General features: G+C 42.6%; 4 protein-coding genes across 4 annotated transcripts; 2 read left to right on the top strand and 2 right to left on the bottom strand.

Moving 5' to 3' along the window:
- The first annotated feature begins 423 nt into the window (after window positions 1-423).
- On the top strand, window positions 424-2,979 carry LOC135339322 (tripartite motif-containing protein 2-like). The gene is made up of 2 exons (XM_064535395.1): window positions 424-563; window positions 690-2,979. The coding sequence occupies exon 2, from the start codon at window positions 698-700 to the stop codon at window positions 2,909-2,911; it is 2,214 nt and encodes a 737-aa protein (XP_064391465.1). The 5' UTR covers window positions 424-563; window positions 690-697; the 3' UTR covers window positions 2,912-2,979.
- Window positions 2,980-3,549: 570 nt separating this feature from the next.
- LOC135340566 (uncharacterized) lies at window positions 3,550-6,824 on the bottom strand. Its single transcript, XM_064536925.1, has 4 exons — window positions 6,552-6,824; window positions 6,358-6,417; window positions 6,214-6,276; window positions 3,550-4,791 (listed from the first exon to the last, which is right to left on the bottom strand). Exons 1-4 carry the CDS (start codon window positions 6,733-6,735, stop codon window positions 3,611-3,613), a joined length of 1,488 nt encoding a protein of 495 aa, XP_064392995.1. The 5' UTR covers window positions 6,736-6,824; the 3' UTR covers window positions 3,550-3,610.
- Window positions 6,825-7,046: 222 nt separating this feature from the next.
- On the bottom strand, window positions 7,047-14,337 carry LOC135340356 (replication protein A 70 kDa DNA-binding subunit-like). The gene is made up of 14 exons (XM_064536685.1): window positions 14,176-14,337; window positions 14,013-14,060; window positions 13,805-13,886; window positions 13,483-13,588; window positions 13,136-13,281; window positions 12,702-12,768; window positions 12,354-12,576; window positions 12,132-12,200; window positions 10,941-11,045; window positions 10,678-10,768; window positions 9,629-9,979; window positions 9,117-9,358; window positions 8,274-8,468; window positions 7,047-7,289 (listed from the first exon to the last, which is right to left on the bottom strand). The coding sequence occupies exons 1-14, from the start codon at window positions 14,203-14,205 to the stop codon at window positions 7,191-7,193; spliced, it is 1,854 nt and encodes a 617-aa protein (XP_064392755.1). The 5' UTR covers window positions 14,206-14,337; the 3' UTR covers window positions 7,047-7,190.
- LOC135340357 (pescadillo homolog) lies at window positions 14,322-19,233 on the top strand. The gene is made up of 13 exons (XM_064536686.1): window positions 14,322-14,471; window positions 14,533-14,612; window positions 14,981-15,244; window positions 15,436-15,529; window positions 15,594-15,671; window positions 15,724-15,813; window positions 15,945-16,061; window positions 17,268-17,369; window positions 17,722-17,767; window positions 17,821-17,867; window positions 17,966-18,222; window positions 18,519-18,748; window positions 18,878-19,233. The coding sequence occupies exons 1-13, from the start codon at window positions 14,451-14,453 to the stop codon at window positions 19,168-19,170; spliced, it is 1,719 nt and encodes a 572-aa protein (XP_064392756.1). The 5' UTR covers window positions 14,322-14,450; the 3' UTR covers window positions 19,171-19,233.
- Window positions 19,234-19,307: the final 74 nt, after the last annotated feature.

The raw sequence follows: 19,307 nt of genomic DNA, 5'->3' as shown, positions 1-19,307 counted from the left end.
CAATTCACAAATTGCACCAACCCGCGAAAATATCAACCGCAAAAATTGCCTGTTCATGCATTATAGAGTCTACCCTTGAAAAATAATTACCCGCCAAAATTATAACATACACTGTACATAGTCTCGCAAGCCAGAGGTTATAATATACCAGGGTCTCCATGGGTCCGCGAGGTTACACTGTACACGCGCGCAATAACTATCACTCCAAAAGCTGAGAGGTACGTAAAGTCAACAGGCCTGGTCTCGAGGCAAGGCATGGCCCGGCCCAGGGTGGTATGAGTTATTTTACTTACGTCATCCCTTACCGCTGAACACACACATTCATTAGCCTCGGTCCCAGGCCGATTTTTTTTTAATAGAAGGCGACCTAGCGTTCAATTGGAGACGGATCGGCCGGGGGTCGAGGCTAACAATTCATGTGCTCTCAAATCATGCATTATATCATGCATGCATCACCTGACCTGTCACTGTGAGAGCTGAGAGCTGAGAGTATCTATATACAGCTGCTTTTGCCGAGCTTTGAGCTTTTCATTCTGCTATATATCATACTAAAATTAATAAAGGTGAGCATGCATAATACATAATTGTTGTACACCTTAAGCTTCTCAGTTGATAGGTTAAGTAAAGTACTAATTCATAAAGAAAAGATAGACGGGCCCCCTTTAAATATTTTTCTCTCTCCTCTCCAGTTCTGTCAATGGCTGAGAGACTGAGTACTGCTCAAGAAACTCTCTCCAAAGTAGAGGACCAGCTGTCATGCCCAGCCTGTCTGGAGCCCTACACCAACGCTCGACTCCTTTCCTGTTTCCATGTCTACTGTCAACATTGTCTCGAGGAAATACTTGCCCACAATCGACAAGGCCAGCTCGAATGCCCTGAGTGTCGCCAGCCCACCCCCCTACCCCCCACTGCTGTGAGCGGCCTCCAGGCTGCCTTTCATGTCCACCATCTTTTTGACATCCGGGAAACACTCAAGAAAATTGAAGAGCCTCAGAAATTGGCCTGTGAGAAATGTGTAAAGACGACTCGTAAAGCCACTAGCTTTTGCCGACAATGCACCAAGTTCATCTGCGAGAAGTGTACTGAAATGCACGAAGAGTGGGAGGAGTTTGAAGGCCACGAAGTTGTTAGTATCGAAAAAGTGGAAGGGGACTTGACTCATCTAATTTCCCCAAAGAAGACATTCCCTCGCTGCCCGAAACATGACGAAAATATGAAACTTTATTGCGAAACTTGTGGGGAGTTGATTTGCACTCACTGTATCGTTCATATACACAAAGACCACAAATACTGTGTGATTACCGACACCTTTGAGAGCCACAAGAAAGAGATCCTGGACTCCCTGGGACCCGTTGAAAAACAGCTAGAGGCCACCGACACAGCTCTGGCCAATCTGGATGGTAGGCATGCCGAAATTGTTGAGCACCAAGGGAAAATTTCAACCAATATCAATGCGAGGTTCGATGAGATTCGTCGAGCTTTTGATGCTCGTGAGGCGGAGCTTATGACCGGGTTAGAAGGCCACACTCAACAACAGCTCAAGACCCTCTCTGATCAACGAAAGGATATAGAGATCTTCCAAACCCAATGTAACAACTGCCTGCATTTCGTGAGGGAGAGCATTCGTACCGGATCTCCAGGAGACGTGCTAAAGATGAAGCAAGGTGTGATGAAGCAAGTGAGAGAGCTGGTAGACACCTTTGACCTCAACAACCTAGAGCCTCGTGAGACGGCCAACACCTGTTTTGTGCCTTCTGTTGAGATGGTTAAGTCCTGTAACGAATTTGGAGTCATGCATTGTGTTAATATTCCTTGCAAAGCAATCACTACAGAACATGTAACGGCGTATTATCGATTTATTTCTCCGCTAAATTCAGCGCCGCCAGACGTCAAACTCGTCTCCAAAATAACTGGCAAAACCACAAAAGATGGTGTGAAGAAACGAAGGATGGGAGATTATGAGATATCCTACCAGGCGACAGTGGGCGGGGCTCATCAGCTACACGTGCGAGTGGGTGAGGAGGATGTGGCAGGAAGTCCATTCCCTGTGGCAGTCAAGACTCCAATCGATAAACTGGGAACTGTTATCAACACTATCAATGATCTCAAGTCACCTTGTGGAGTGGCAGTCAACCAAGCTGGGGAGATAATTGTAGCTGAATACGATGCTGGTATTGTCTCGATATTTAGCCCCACAGGGAACCAGCTGCGAAAATTAGACACTCGAGGTACAGCTGTTGGGGAGATGAAATATCCTCAAGGTGTGGCAGTGGACAGTGATGACAACATTCTGGTAGTTGACTATGGTAAGCATCGACTGTTGAAGTTCTCAAGCGGAGGAGATTTGATAGCAGAAATAGGTAGTAATGGCGATGGTCCTGGCCAGTTTAGAGATCTTTTTGGTATGTGTGTCAACATTGTCGCTGGGAATAAGGTGTACGTGGCTGATAACAGTGCTCACTGTGTTCACATCTTTAACTCTGATCTAACCTTCTCCAGCAAGTTCGGTAGTGAAGGTGGTGGTAATGGACAGTTTTACTCTCCCTGGGACATTGCATCTGATTGTAGTGGTTGTGTGTATGTGGCTGATGCAGGTAATAATCGAGTGCAAGTCTTTACATCCGATGGTGGCTATCTGAGGCAGTTTGGGAACGAAGGCAGTAACGATGGAGAACTTAACGATCCTATCAGTATCTGTGTGGGCAGTGATGATCTAGTGTATGTGGGAGAAGATGAAGATGGGAACGGGCGTGTCTCAGTGTTCACAAGTGAGGGGGTGTTTCTCAAGTCATTTGGATCGTATGGATCTAGACGAGGGCAGTTCAAAAAGCCTTATGGCATAGCAGTAGACCAGTGTGGTGTTGTGTATGTGTCTGATTATAGCAACAATAGAGTGCAAATATTTTCTTAAATTTTTTTTTTGATATTGAGTTATTGTAGCACGTTGCTTATTAAAATAATATGAATTCTTTACCCATGCTGCTCCGTGTACGTGCACGTGATGTGTGTGCTGATCGATCGCGAGTGTTATAGTCGTACCTTTTATAGTATCATAATAATTATTATTCACCATTCATAATTAATTTTATCGAGTGGTTTTGGGCTGGTTGATAAAGTTGTTGAAATGCAGCCAACCAGCGTTTCGTTGCTGAGGAGGAAAGACACACTTGATCTTTGACTCTATATGAAATTCTTTGAACCAGAAGATCGAGCTATGGTACGACATCCGCGCTGTACCTGATGCACCAGCGTAAAAGGGGTGGAGTATGCAGTGAGAGGCTCACCATGTAATTTAATACCCTATCTTTTATAACAATGCTTTGAGTTGTGCTGTGTATGTTTTATTATGCTTCAAATGGTAGCACGTCCAAAATATAGAGTAAAATTCCATCCTTATTTACCCATGCACCAATCAAAATTTAGAATGATCATTAATAATTATAGTATTATTACAGTCATGTGCTTAATTGCTAGTAATTTATAACTACTCATAAAATTGTTTTTACGTAATATTATCGCATACCAGACTTTCATCAATGGAAAGAAATATAATTTTACAAAATAAGAAATTATACGAGTACAGAAAACAGTTATACACAACACACACGTACTATATATACACACATTTTAGTTCATGTAAGTCATGATCAGTTCTGTGTTTCGTGCTACTGGCACAGTCTATGTCGAGTGTTACTCTGTAGACGTCACAACCCGTGGACTTGGTCGGCACTGAACGATCATGAAGAGATTGTCTTATCTTCTCTGCAAATCGTTTGGCAGCAGTACAAACAATTTCTTTGTTTTGAACCAAGCTTGTCAGCCTGCCTTTCTTAATAAAACAGGTTGGGTTATCGCATTTTCCTTTGTCTAGGGTATTGGCAAAAATCATTGATTGTCCATTTTTCTTTCTCTCCTCAAGCACTTTAGTGAGGCGACCAGGAAAAAGTGTAAACCTCACTGATCCGTCTGTGAGGACCTGGTGGGAAGTCTGCTTCTCGTCAGCAGTTGCAGTAGTCACAGTCAAGAAAGATTTGGATAGCTGACTGGCAACGGTATACATTGACTTGGAGAAATCGTACTTGACAGTTTTAAATGAGCTATCCAGGCATCTTATAAGATCATCGGTCTGTACATTAGGTCTGAGAATTGCATTGATAGAGACCAGATTTCCCATTAGAGAAGATACGCCAGCGCTAGTGAGCTTCTTCGTGCTTTTTAGGATGCTCTTCAACGGCTTTTTAATGCCTTGCAGCTTTGTGGAATTCTTTGTGGAATTCAAGAGAGTTTTTTGTTTCTCCTCCACTTCCTTCCTTGTTGTCCACAGTAGCTCACTGATTGCCTGCCGAGTGTCATCGTTCGTTTTCTGAAAACTCAATTGCTCCTGTCCTGTAACTTGTAAAGTTTCATTGTTCTCCTCCATCTCTTCTGTTGTGAGTGCTTTAGTGAGAGCTTCAGCCGCGCTCACTCCCACAACAAGCAGTCTTTTCACTCTCCCAACACGCTTGTATGCAGCACCACTTGCTCGTTCTCCGCGGAATTTTCTAGTCAGAGACAGACCATGTGACAACAGCTTTGCCGCTTTCTCGGTGTTCTCGACAGACAGCTGTCTTGGGCTTAGGTTGATTACTGCAGAGCTGGCTTTTTGAAGAGTAGTGGTCAGTTTGTCCAGTTCAGCTGGGAGCTCATTTCGTATTTGGTGCAGGTGAAGGAGGCAGTTTCTTGGACAAGACTTGAGCTTATGAACAATGTCAATAATTCTTTTGTTCGGAGTGGGAGGAGTACCAGGAGGACCTGCAATGAATGGAGAAAGGATAATAAAAAAAGGTGCTGGTAATGGTAATAGCAATCACCAAAGGAATGAAAGCACCACGGGTGCTGATGCCTCGGTGGATGTGTAAAGTAAAAGTTATATACTAGCTATTAAATCACACATGATGTACGTGCATTCTTATATCTGCTGTATATACGACAACTCAGCCCCACTCAGCCTGGGGACAAGGCTATATACATGCAGGCAACCACTGAGTGAAATGGGCGTGCATACGGGGAAACTCAATGAGTGGGACCGACAAGATCGACCATGATTGTTGCTAAAAAGGCCAAAATGTCTATTAAATGGCTGCTGCAACAGTGTAGCTTTGCAGCTCTTTTCTCACTTGCATACACCTACCAATATATAGCTATAGCGTTCTAGTGCAGAACTATAATTATTACTATACTATGTAAAATAGCAACACTCTATAAACAAATTTTGCTATCGCACTCTTCTGAAAAGGCTGCAATGGCATTTCAAGTAGGTGTGAAGAGGTTCACTTGATAGTTGTAGATCAGAGGAGGCTGGAACCACTTAACCTTAGCTAATTAAGGTCACTAATTGGATTTATCCAAACTTCTCTTGCAGACTACTTCAAGCCTAGTTTTTAGTGTCTGTCAGTTTAAAACGTTATTTTTCAGGGGGGTCAAATTTTATTTTCGCCAATTTTGCTCAGAAGCAGAGTACAATCAAAAGTTTTGCTCTTGTACTAGCCTCGATATCATGAGCGGCTTGTTCTCGAGGTCACTGCATAGCTGGCTTTGAGACTTGTATCTCTGCTTCTGAGCAAAATTGGCGAAAATAAAATTTGACCCCCCTGAAAAATAAATGATAGACACTAAAAACTAGGCTTGAAGTAGTCTGCAAGAGAAGTTTGGATAAATCCAATTAGTGACCTTAATTAGCTAAGGTCAAGTGGTTCCAGCCTCCTCTGGTTGTAGATTATTGATATTATTCACAAGACTGCTATCCACAATTTAACAACTAGTTTATATACTAATGCCTGCACTAATTGCATTCTATGGTTAGTCCTGATGAGTCTTGGTGGAACTTGAAGAGGCATGATGAGTCTAACATAATTATAATAACTATTATTACATTGGCATAAACTGAGAACGAAGCATTATTGCAAATACACGAATTGAAATCCAAGAAAACGTGACTAAAAGTATTTCATTGATCCTTGGTAGCTAGCATTCTACACAGACAGACAGGCAGACACACACACACACACATGCACACTACCATATACCTCGCTAGCCTCGTTCCCAACAGAGTTGTCTCTAAAATAACATTTTTCAACTTCATTCTATTAAAGCCTGGGAACGAGGCTAATACCTCGCTTGCGTGCGCACACCAAGGCATAATGATGCCGTGTATACAGTGCACATTAATAATACCTTTATACATGTACTTGACATTTTTCGTCTCAGTTGACTGCTGTTGAAGTCGCTCGGGTGAATCTACATGAAACAAACAAAAAGTCAATAGCTAAAAAGGTTTGTTCTTCTTGTTTGTGGCTTAGCTATAATTATATGACTTACAGATCGATTTCTTATTTGCCACTAGAAGTCGAGGATCACTGAGAGAGGACTTGAGTGCACCTAATTGAAAATAGTCATCGTTAGCATACCTCAAAAAGGCACAGACATAATTAAGAAGTCAAATATAGCCGGCCATACAAAAACTCAGCAAAACATATGTTTTGTTGTAAGCTTTTTTTCTAAAACCAGCCTACCACTTCGCAGTTTTATCACTCTTTTAGAGGCTTCAGGAGTTGATTTCAATGTCTTGGCCATTATCAGATTATCAGGGAAAATAACAGTGAGAACAGGTTTAACTGTACTGGCAAGAAGCTTGTTCCGAAAATAGGTGTACAGTAGGTATGCCGGCGTTGTAACCATTAGTAACAGATGCCTCATAGGCTAACAGTCACGTGCACTTTTTGGCACAGCGTAGCACTGCGGAGAGAAAGGCGGCCTGGAATCGAGGCTATTCCCAGGCCCGGTTGTTTTTCAATAAAACAAAGTTAAAAAATGGGCAACCTAGCGTTATTTTAGAGACAACTCGGTTGAGAACAAGGCTAAGCTTAGCCTCGAGACCAGGCCGATTAAAATACGGCCTGGTCTCGAGGCTAGGCTTGTATATTTTCTTAGCCTCGAGACCAGGCCCAGGCTTATGTCTTTTCTTAGCCTCGAGACCAGGCCGATTAAAATACCAGTCTTTTCTCAGATCATGGCAATAATAATAAGCCGTGTATAGCAAGATAAATGCAAATCATTCAACACAAGTAATCAAAAGTTGCATCATATAGTGGAGAAGTTCATGACAGTTAAACACAGTCCTTGTCTTGATGACCCTCCAGGGATCGAGCAATTCACATCATCTGGTTGATGAGCTCAATATTCCTTCGTGTCTCCTGCACAAAATTGACAGAAGCCACGCTCACACAATAGCACTTGAGCCGCTGCTCATCCTGGAAGAGGGACAAGAGTGGTATTAAAACACATGAAAGCCAGTACATGAAAGCCAGTACAGAAAGTTATGAAAACACTTATCATAAATTATATAAATGAAAGCATCGCGGGTGCTGATGCCTCGGTGGAGATGCCAAAGCTACATAACATAAAGCTACTAATAGCTTTTATACACAGTCTAGTCATGATGAACATTAATTTTTGCATTACTGCATGCAAACTCAAAGAGTGGGTAATGATCGACCATGATTGTTGTTAAAAACGATGGATGCCAAAAGTTCAAGTCTAAAATTAATGGCCGGCTGCCATCAGCAGAGCCTTGAAGCTCTCTTTTCACTCTTGCAGCTACCAATAGCTAGCATTCTAGTGCAGAGCTAACTACTAAGTAGAGTAACAACACTCGGTAAATAAGTTTGGCTACGTGCTCTTCTAAAAAGGCTGCAATGGCATTCCAAGTATAACTAGAGAATGAAGCATTATTTTGCAAATCCACAAATTAAAATCCAAGAAAACATGACTAGAAGCCTATAGAAACTCTTACTTGCACTTCATTGATCCTTGAGCGGCTGTAGCAGTCTACACAGACACACACACACACACACACACACACACACACACACACAACCGTATATGCATGCGCACTCAGGCTTATTCATGAACATAAAAATTGTATAGCATATATACATGTAGCTCAGGTTAGTATCTATGGTTTAGCTACAGTACGAGTACTACTATGTAAAGTCCTGATTTTCTGGAATTATATACATTACAGTGGACACCCTCAATAACGGACACCTTTGGGGAACAAGGTTTTGGCCCTTATACAGAGGCGGCCTTTGTTGAGGGGTCGTTTTGTACACATTTGGAACCTGGGTGTCTGGCTTTTATATCGTAGTTGGCCTTTCTTCAGGGGTGGCCGTTACACTGTAGTCTAAGCGCTTTCATTCTGGATATGGGAACAGCACACATTACCACAAGCTTACATTGTAAGTGTCCATCTTGGCTCGGGCTCGAAACACAAACTCCTTGAAGTTGGCATGCTGGAAGAGGTTGTCAAAAGCATTCTCATCTGCCTCTCTCAGTTCTCCTAGCTCCTGAGCGGACTTGCCCAGGATCTCTGAGCCGGTGTCCTGGAAACACGTCATCCATTGGCTCTCAGAGTGATCAGCTGTGTTGATCTGAGATCAAGGGAAGTGGGTGGGGAGATGTGAGGGCAAATTAGTTGACATGAAAGTGAAGCTTAGAAAATTAACACACAGACAGGTACATGTATGTAACCACACACAATTCACCCAATTTTTCCTAGCCTCGAATTGAGGTCGCTTGCTTGCAACGTGATCTGTCTTTTAAGGCTGATTTCCAAATTAATGAAAGCACCACGGGTGCTGATGCCTCGGTGGAGGCACCAAAGCTATACGACATGAAGCTACTAGATCTAGCTATATATTGGTAGAAAAAGGAAAGGATTGACCATTATCGTAGCTAAAAAAGATCCAGCATGCTTTTTGAAAAGTATCTGAGCAGAAACACGTTTGCAACTTAGTTTGATCCACAAGTACACATACATGTACGTACAAGAGTAATGAACTCTTGTTTTAGTAGTGCTCATGCACTGTGGACTAGGATCATAGCAAAGTCAGTATCGCAATAAGCCTGGAGTCTTAGTATACACAAAAAAACAGATAAACCAAACGACTACTATAACTCGTGGCTGCCCACGCGCCTCGGGTTAGTAATAATAGTAATACTGTACACATCTGTACATGTACATTACATTACCTACAGTGTAACACTGTACACACCTAAGCACAGTACACATTACACACCGAAAGGATCATCCTGTACTTGAACTCGGGGAAGCTCTGATTACACTTCTCACAGAAATAGCCACCCATGTTGTCCTCAGTGACCTTCTTGTTGCACTCAGCAGATGGACAGGCCTTGTAGAGGCAGTTGTCCTTCTTGACAAACACAACAGAGGCTTTCACAGAGAAGTAGTCGGGTTTCTCCCTCTGTCCAAGGTTCAGCTCCTTCACTTGGCTCAGAGTGAGAAAGGCTGTCTGCATGGCTGCATGAGTGTGTGAGTGTGTGAGTGTGCGAGGGGAATATAACAAGTATCTAGATTTATACTTGATCACATGTCTATGCAGGAGTAGCAATTTGACTGTACACATACACTGTATACTGTACTGTATATTAATTAACACACATTTGCATAGATACGAGCTCTTGGTACACAAACAAACATAGATTATTTGTATCTATGGAATTGATGGTCAGCATCCACGTATAAGCAATACAATCCTTTTGTACTACAAAGTATCAGAATACCACTCACTTCCTCCAGCACGAGATTCAGAGATTGAAGTAGTCTCCACGTTCTTTCCAAAGTTGTCAAACCACCCCCTGAGTTGGTGAGCCTCAGGGATGTCAGGGTTAATCGTCAGTACACTGTTGAACCCTACATTGAGGGACCGCCCCCCAAAGTCGGACACTCTCGCCCCCTTGATAGCAATTACAGGAAATTTCCCATCATCCTCAAATCCCTCGGCTTCGGCCCCCCACAGCGTGGAGTTGACGACATGGTTAGAGCGGTCGACCAAGTGGACATCACGCTTGGAAACTGTCTTGCTGGCCTTGGTGACAATGGTGGTGAGGTCGGAGGCATCTCTGCACACGCCAATCACATCTGAGAGCATGAGGTAAATTCATTCGCACACAATAATGATTAAATATGTAAATTGTTGCAGTAGTGCAAAAATGCTGATTGTACAGTCGGTAGAAGTTGATAATGCATCAAATGTGACAGATACGTGCAGTATTTGGCTTTCTAATTCCGTGACCCTTTACCAGGTCTATAAATTGAATGTGCAAGTAATTCAACAACATTGGTAATATTTGCATGGCTTTCTTGCATAGTGATGTTACCGCTCATACACGCAGACTACAGAGTAAATTGTGTAAAAAGGACAAAAGGTTTAGAACAGGTAGAATTGCGAATGACACTGTACAAGCCCTATTGCTTTTTTAACTACATACAGGGTGTCATACAGGGGGAAGGGGGGATATCCCCCCATAGCTCAAATTTCCCCCCCTTTCAATGATGACTGAGTGTCCATAGCTGGGTATTGAAATAACAGTTGACCTTTTTTTAGCAACATTTTCTAGTTACTTTTCTCATTTCCCCCCTCTACTTCAAAATCCTGTATGACACCCTGACATATAATTATTGTGAATTGCTGATTAAGCAATTTGCAATCGAAAGTGCCTCACACTCAAAATTAAGCAGGTATATACACGGTATAAGGTTAATTAAGGGGTGAGAACGTAAGTGCTACTTTATACATGTAGATAGTACGTCCTATGATGTACATTCATGTACTGTACCTATGACAGAGTTTGGCTCCACTCCTTGCACTGAGTCGATGGGTACGAAGTTGTATGTTATGGTGGGAAGACTGGTGTCCACCTCCATGCACTGTGGGCAAGAATCATGAATGACACAGTGAATCACATGAATGGTGCTTTTCTAATACGTACATGCAGTAGATGACGAGAAAAATTTAAAGCCAACTAGCCACACATATCCCCACACACTCACTGGATCCACACTGCCAATAACCCTCCCCCCCACACACACACACACTCACCGGCTCGACCTCGCTATCCTCGTTGAGCGTGATCTCGTACTCACAGCTGGTGGTGTTGAAGGACCTGTTCGCTGGCTTGAGGCGACCACGACTGATGTAGTACACCTACAGCACATTTACAATGAAGAACTCATAATATTTACACAGGTACACGTAACACAGACAGTAACTACAGTTTATCAGCATTGCATGCACACGTTTAATTGTACATAAGTATTAGTTAATGTACAGTGTAGAGGGGTTTATGACAGTAAACCTCCCGACTATGAGGGCGTAAGCGCAAGGGGGAGGTGTGGTTCACTGTCATAAACCCCAAGGCACTGTGTATTAACTGATATATGTCTCATCTGATTGGCTGACTGGTTGCTATGCATCCAGCTATATAAGCTTGCATGACTACCACATAGCAACACTATTCAAACAAGAAGACAACTAGAGCTCGTCGGGTCCTGTCCACACTCAAAGCCTTGCGCAGCTTGGACAGAATATGAGCAGCCAGCCCCTCCCTCCACGTACCTGCAACCAGCCAGAAAAAACAACACAGCTAGCTCTAGACGGTGTCTAGACCAGCTCTCTTCGGCTATGCCAGGCTAGTAAGCAAGAAAAGGTAAGCTTAAAATAGCCACTCCTATATTATTATTAAACTGGCTTCTTTTTCTTTGAATACAGAAGCTGAACCGGCCTAGTGCAGTGGCGTGGCAGTACTAGTGCTAGTGAGCAAGGCTCAGCCTGAGCCCTAGCCCTCTCCCAGAGTGTCTCTAAAGCAGCTCCTTCTGCAAGCACACAACAAAATGTTTGATGAACTAGTCTACAGACTACACCCAACTATATGTTTTCATTTATGACATTTTGTTTCTCATGCAAGACATTTCATTCATCTTCATTCATCGAAAACACCATTATTGTTATTTTTGTTGCATATGCTTGAGGTGCCAATTTATGAGCCATATTTTCCCTTGTAGCCCTGAGGTGCCAATTTATGACAGTTAAACCCCACTAGACTACATGGCAAAAGTGTATAGTAGGTGGGAAATATTTATATACTGTAAAGCACAGATTATATTTCGACTATCTATACTTGTGAGTCCTATTCAAAATACCAGAATTAAGAGAAAAGCAATGTTAGTGACTACTATATTTAGTCATGCACACAGAAGAGCCACACTAGCACTCAACAATGTACATACGTACCTTTCCCAACTCAAAGAGACTATGCATCTTGTCAGCCAAGTCGTAGAAAGCGGTCGCTCTCACATCTCCCTAGAGAGAGACAGACCAAAACTCAAGATAAGCGTACAGTAAGAGTAGGAGCTGACAACTGTACACGTACATGTACAGTATGAGCACAATTGAAAACTAAAAGATATCACTCAAGTACTCTACGTCCCCTTCCTCCCACACACACCCACTCACTGTGGAATCAACGAGGTCCACGTTGAACACTTTCCCCTCTCCCCGTGAGTTGCTCCATGTTCTAATGGCTGGTTTAGAGGACACACGCACTTTGATGGTCCATCGATTTTGGTAGGGGTTCAGACCGGTGATGGGGATGATGTTTCTCGACGAGAGGGGCGTCCCCCCAGGGGAGGTCAATACTGATGCACCACCGAAGGCAGGCCGAGAAGGAGGAGCAGTGCTATAGTGTTTGTGTGTGGGGGGGAGGGAGGAAGGAAGGTGGGGTTAAGGGTTAGGCCTCGCACACACATGCCATGCATCGTAGAGAATTACACACAAATATGACTATCATGTGCACACGCTTACTTGTGATAGGCTCCAGTTGCAGGACCACCACTATCACCACGGCCACCACCATTGACACCTGGTTTGCCTGGAGAATAAAATACATGATTGCTGCGTTATCATCAGGACAGCGTTACAAATATCACTATGCCAACAATTCACACCTAGAACCTGGAACATGCTAAAGCTCACCTAATATTAATGATCATACAGTCTCATTAACACGAACTACAGTCTCTCATTAATTATGTAGTACAACCTTCGTATTGTCCACATGGAGTACGTCTATAGGATTACCAAAGTACAATCCTTTCATTTCAAAATGTATAGGAACATGCACACGAGACGTTCTCTTTCCCAGAAACAACTTTTTGATGCAATCAACACAGTATAATACATTATACAAGGTATCCAATAAGTTCGAGAATTGGCTTACAACCCATGTCATTACTGACTTAAGGTGGCTGGGGCGGGTCGGCCATTTTGTCCTGGGGAAGGCTCGACTGTTGTCACTAGGTTGAGGATCTGGGGGTCACCAAGGGCACGACCTCCAACCTCTTCAGCTGCCTTAACAACACTCGTCTGGATGAGGATGATGATCCTGCAGTGGAAACAGATTATCACTGTATAACAACTAAAATGAAAGACTGCATAGCACAAGCATAATTACTGCCGTGACCTAAGGCACGACTGTGAGGAGAAAGCATTTTCAAAAAGTTTGCGTGTCCTCTATACAGTGATAGTATAGACAGAGCCTCAGAAATACAATTTGAGGACAGTGTGTTGATGATGGGTGACTCACTTCCTTCCATGGACGATGTTGCAGATGTATCTGTCCATCCGGATGACACAGAATTTGTGGATTTTATTGTCAGTGACTAAAGAGTTTAGTTGGGGAGCCATCATACCTGTGTGTGTGTGGGGGGGGGGGATGATAAAACTACACGTGGCTGACAAACTGCAAAATGGCTAGCTATGCTTCCGCATGTCTACTAGCTCCACTCACAGTGCCACGCCCATACATGGGCAATTATTTAAGATGGGCGTTTATTGATAAAGACAGCTCTAAAGCTTTTTACCCCGAGGAAGTTTAATTAATGAGGGCTTAATACACCGAAACTCACATGGCTGATAGTGATTGCCGTCTGATATTTGCAGCCTCCACCTCTCAGGGGCGTTAGTTTGAGAAACTATCTTTTTCATGTTCTGTGGGAGGGGGGATTATGGATGTGGTAACGTATATAGTACTATACCGCATACAGATAAAGCACCACGCACATAACAACCATAGATTACTATGAGACCATGATACAACACACACACAAAACTTACAAGCACTTGGACAACAGGCTTCTCCGGAGGACGTTCCTCAAGGATGGCCTGCAGGGAGAAGAATGATTGACGTACAAAAGGAGCCCAAACCAATACATGCTATATGATTATTATGAAGGTGTTAAAAGTTTCTTAGCCTAAGGTGAGGATGTTTTTTATATACCGTTAGAGCTCCACTTGTGAGGTTCACCATTGTTGAGCAGGAGAATCTGGGTTTCACTTTGGAGATCGAGAAGAGAGGATCTAGGAAGACAGAGCAGCTAGTTCCCGCCAAGGTAGTTCCAAGTGATGCGCCTCACGTGTAAAAATTGTTACTGTCAAGTCAGCACTTCTCTCCTCCTCGTGGTCGTTGGCAACCACGTGGTCAACCTAAAAGCTAGCTAGATTTATCTTCTCCTTCACCTAATTCTAGCTCTAAGGCGTGCAGGGAAAAGAAAGATGGGCAAACGTAAAAGAAAGGTAAAAAAAGACTAAAGACCTCATGGAATACTGATAAGAAGTTGCATTTCTTACACTGTAGGGGGAGAGTGGGATGGTCACCACCTACATCTCCAGAAATAAAGCATTGAAGAAGCTTCAGCTGTCACTGCCAGATTTTCGGTGAGGGGTGTATAGAGAGTAATAGAGACAGTAGCAATTATGATTTGTACTGTGTTGGTATTAACGAAAATTTCTCGCTCGTATGACATCTTACTTCTGCATTAGTTTTCTAGCTGTTTGTCTTTTAGGTTTACAACTTGTGTAATTCGTACATGTAACAATAAACACATGAGAAAGTCCCTTGCTGTGCCAATCTCGTACAAGCCTAGCAGTAAAATGTAACATGTACAATGTATGTAATTGCCTAGCTGACTGCCTTGTACTATAAACCTGTAGCTGAGGCACTTTTGCAACACCGGTAATAGCATGATGCTCTGAACATTTGCTGTGTGCTCTGTATGATATCAGTTGCTGTGTGCTCTGTACAGCCGCCTGTGCATCTTGAAAGGCATCTATCCTCACGAGCCTAAGAACGTGAAGAAGGTCAACAAAGGCAGCACGGCCCATAAGACGTACTACTACGCCAAAGACATTCAGTTTTTGGCTCATGAGCCACTTTTGGAAAAGTTTAGGGACTTCAAGGTATTTATGAGGAAAGTAAAGAAGGCATACTTCAAGGATGAGCATCACACGGTGGAGAAACTGTACGAGAGGAAACCACTGTACACACTGGACCACATTGTCAGAGAAAGGTGAGTGTCAGCCCCCCCCCTCCCCAACAAGCACACACATTAACACTCAGGTTTGCTCGTAATTATTTTTCTGGTGGAGCTATAATAAAGATGTTTGTACATGTAAGAAATTGGAATTTACCCATTTTTATTTTAGAAGTTAACCCTAACCCTGGTATATGTACATTGTCTTCAATCTCTATACACTGTAGGTACCCCACGTTCATAGACGCACTCCGAGACATGGATGATGCTCTGACAATGCTGTTCCTCTTCTCAACCCTCCCACAGCACAAGAGGTTACAGGTGAGCAACTGCAAATATCTTAGAGCAAAGCTGTACTAATTGCACTAACTTACGTGTATAACAGGCTAGCATAGTCAGCAACTGCAAGAGACTGACTGTTGAATTTATGCGCTACATTATAGAGGCTCGTGCACTCAGAAAAGTAAGTGTTTATGAGATGCCAGTATATGATTTATGTCTCAACCACTATCCAGGTGTTTCTATCAATAAAGGGGATATACTTTCAAGCTGAAGTCGATGGTCAAACTCTGACGTGGATAACACCCTATCAATTTAGCCAACAGGTACATCAAAGTCAATACACTGTATTCATTGTTTCCTTTTACAAAGCGTTATAGAGAAACGTTTTGCTCTCCATAAATTATCTTCTAACTTGTTTATCTGTTTTTGACTGTACTTCACTGTCCTCCTGCAGATGCCGACAGATGTGGACTTCAGAGTGATGCTCACATTCATAGAGTTCCATGCTTCCATTCTCGGCTTTGTCAACTTCAAGCTCTATAACTCTCTCAACCTCAAGTACCCTCCAGTGGTGAGCATGTGTTGTACGTTATTGATTGCAACTAAGCCTGGAAAGTAGAATAACTAAGGTTACAATGCAGCGTTCGCCCACGCAGTAATTATCTAGCACAAGCTCTCTTACACTAGTCGCCATTGTGCTCTTTGCCAGCAAGGCAATTATCTATTTAAACGAGGAAAGGGACAGGGCGGCCCGAAACAATTTCTTCAAAACATTAAACAGTCATCGAGTTAGCTTGTGTAAAAGTAGAAAAATAGCCGACCAACGAGGCATTTTCTTTAGTCTGTAGACAAATAGAACTTATCGAGCCGCCCTCAGTACATCATAGACTGCTAGTAGGTCACTGTTCAGTTCCTGTTGAGTCTTTCTTGCTCTACTATTTGACGACTGAAATTGGCTATGACCACACAATCTTTACAATAAAGTTTTGTCACCTAGTAATACATGTAGTTACTTATGAGTAGTGCAACAGTATAGACCATAACATAATAGTCTCTCTTTCCACAAAAAAAAATTGAATACAGTGGACCCTCCCACTAGAGGACAACCTCTCTATAAAGGACATTAGCTATGGCACGGATTGAAATCACTATATAAGTACACAGAAACAACCTCCCACAAGCAGACCTTCTTGATTCCAGACAGAGGGCAAGCTTCATGCTCCCAATTGACCAACTCTGTGCAAAACTACCTCTTATAACGGACAAACAGGAAACCACACCCATATTGTATGTCCAATATGGTAGAGGTGTGTTTGCAATGTTATTGCTAATCATACTGCCATTCTCTGCTTTATATCTTTGATTTCAGCAAGTTCCTTAGCTTCTTGAAAGTTCTAGAAATAGGTTCCATACAGAGAATACATAAACATACTATCTATAATTCCTTGATATCGCTATAAATAGTAATTTGAATGAACCTTTGAAAAGAGGACAAAAGCTCTGCTCCCAAAGTATCCTTTATGGAGGTTCCACTGTACTCTCGAGGCATAATGATTCAAATTGCATTTTGTGGTCAACACTCCATCATAGTTCAGAGTACAAGGATTTAATTTTCTAGTGACCTTTACACCTCATGTTGCGTTCCCAGTTCCTACATTTGAAGGCCATAACTGCAGTATCTCATTATCATTCTACTTGTCAACAAATACTGTAGATTGCACATACAATAATTATATATTTTAATGTGTACTCTTTTTATACTTCTATCCTCTCGCAGATCGATGGCCTCCCCCAACAGCCAGCTGTTAATGCCTACCCCACACAGTTCCTGGACACAGAAGACAGTCTCGTCAGCGATGAGTTGGAGGATCACACAGAGGTGTGTGGGTGGGAAGGAGTTGTTCTTAGACAGGGTGTCATACAGGGGGGAAGGGGGATATCCCCCCCCCCCCTTTTTTTTGCATTCAGGTACTAGTTGTATGACTGAGTGTCCATAGCTGGAAATGTTCATACTATAACAGGGTATTGAAATAACAGTTGACCATTTTTTTAGCAAAATGTTCTGGTTACTTTTCTTACTTCCCCCCTCTACTTCAAAATCCTGTATAATACCCTGTTAGACTTATCAATCGTACATGTACCGGTATCACCGTATGTGTGTCTGTACTATTACTGCAATGTCTAGGCATTGTACATTGTAAAAATGTTGTACACTACTGTTATTTCTGCAGATGCTAGCTTCTTTGAGTCATAGTCTTGGCAGGATACCCACTGAACGTAAGCATTGCCCCTTGCTTGCATAGGTTTAGATGTACATAAATACTTTGCAGAGGATGATGCTCAAGACATGGATGAGGATATTCCAGTGGACCTAGATGTAAGCATTGTTGTAGGCTGTCTGTTTCATTTCAGGAAATTGTTATTTGTAATGCTAACATTTTTATGCTATCATTTCATTGTACCGTCTCCCCACAGCCTGAAGAAGACGCCACTTACAAGAAAGCTGCTGAAGAAGAGGAAAAGAAGACCAAACTCAAGCAACTATTCGAAGGTTGTCGTTTCTTTTTGTCACGTGAAGTACCTCGGGAAGTGCTTACCTTTATCATACGTTGTTTTGGAGGTATGGTCTCTTGGGAAGGGGGTGTGGTGGGGTCCACATATCCTGAGTCGGACGTGGGGATTACTCACCAGGTGGTGGACAGACCAGCACAGCTACACCGGTTCCTCTCAAGGTATGTGTTGTTACAGTGTAGGTATTGTACAGTGTACATACGTGTACTCAATATAAAGCCAAATCTTGATATTAAATTTATATGTATTCTTCTAACAATCTTTCCACGAAAGTTTATACCTTTGAAATAATTATACCTGCTATAAGGATACTACAGTCTTTAGTTCTTAGGGAGCGTGTTCTGGTGAAAATGATGCGACTACAATGTATATATTATTTTGATATTTTCCTGGCTTGTGTCACGAGTCCATGCATTTTGGATAGTTTTAAGAAGTGTTGTTGTTTTTATCTGTGCAGGTCCTATATTCAACCTCAGTGGGTGTTTGACTGTGTCAACCTGCGTAGACTCCTCCCAGTTGACGACTACTCCCCGGGTACCCATTTGCCTCCCCACCTATCCCCGTTCACAGAGGAGGGACCTGGTGACTATATTCCTCCCGAGAGAGCCCAGGCCATCGCTCAGGATGCAGAAGAGATACCGGGCGAGATTATTGAATCAGAGGAGGAGGATTTATTGGAGGATAGTGGTGTGTAAAGTAAAGCAGTGCTCAATGTGCTTATCAATTTGTATTACCTATACAGTCATGTGCAGCCAACCTGTTGATTATGCTGTAGTCACATACAGTAAGTAATGTACAATACCCCCTCCCCCACAGCACCTGCAGTGAAGGCCCCTCGACTAGATCCAGTACAATCATTCCCTGTCGGCACAGTGCTTGCTGGAGAGCTGCCTAGAGAGGCGGTGACAGTCGAGACTCTGGCCAGTCACGAGGAGAAAGAAGAGAAAAAGTTAGCCATCATGGCCATGAGTAAAAAAAGGAAACGGCTCTACAACATGATCATGAGATCTCGCTCTAAGAAGACAAAGCAAGTAGAGGAACTAAAAACAAGAAGAAAAGAGCATGATGAACTACATAGAACTGATAGGAAGACTGTTAGGTTTTCATAGGTATACTGTTTCTTTGTATTAGCACTGCATTTCTTCAATGCTAAATGTGTTTTTTCTAATGCAGTACGTGCGACTCATTTCTACACTTTTGTGCATGCCGTCACAATACTTTAAATGTATAATGTTATAATTATTGG

This window comes from Halichondria panicea, chromosome 8 (genome assembly GCF_963675165.1).
Source record: "Halichondria panicea chromosome 8, odHalPani1.1, whole genome shotgun sequence".
NCBI lineage: Eukaryota > Metazoa > Porifera > Demospongiae > Suberitida > Halichondriidae > Halichondria > Halichondria panicea.
The sequence above is the reverse complement of the archived record's forward strand: the minus strand, read 5'-3'. Positions and strand labels throughout refer to the sequence as shown.

Bases quoted from the DNA above. Each gene is read 5' to 3' on its own strand.
- LOC135340356 (XM_064536685.1), bottom strand. From the start codon at position 14,205: ATGGTGAACCTCACAAGTGGAGCTCTAACG. The intron at 14,061-14,175 runs GTATATAAAAAA...TTCTCCCTGCAG, and splicing joins TCACAAGTGGAGCTCTAACG to GCCATCCTTGAGGAACGTCC. The intron at 13,887-14,012 runs GTAAGTTTTGTG...CCCCTCCCACAG, and splicing joins AGCCTGTTGTCCAAGTGCTT to AACATGAAAAAGATAGTTTC.
- LOC135339322 (XM_064535395.1), top strand. From the start codon at position 698: ATGGCTGAGAGACTGAGTACTGCTCAAGAAACTCTCTCCAAAGTAGAG.
- LOC135340357 (XM_064536686.1), top strand. From the start codon at position 14,451: ATGGGCAAACGTAAAAGAAAG. The intron at 15,530-15,593 runs GTGAGCAACTGC...CGTGTATAACAG, and splicing joins CACAGCACAAGAGGTTACAG to GCTAGCATAGTCAGCAACTG. The intron at 17,868-17,965 runs GTAAGCATTGTT...GTCTCCCCACAG, and splicing joins ATATTCCAGTGGACCTAGAT to CCTGAAGAAGACGCCACTTA.
- LOC135340566 (XM_064536925.1), bottom strand. From the start codon at position 6,735: ATGAGGCATCTGTTACTAATGGTTACAACGCCGGCATACCTACTGTAC. The intron at 6,277-6,357 runs GTAAGTCATATA...TGTTTCATGTAG, and splicing joins GGCAAATAAGAAATCGATCT to ATTCACCCGAGCGACTTCAA. The intron at 4,792-6,213 runs GTATTATTAATG...CATTCATTGCAG, and splicing joins TGTCAAGTACATGTATAAAG to GTCCTCCTGGTACTCCTCCC.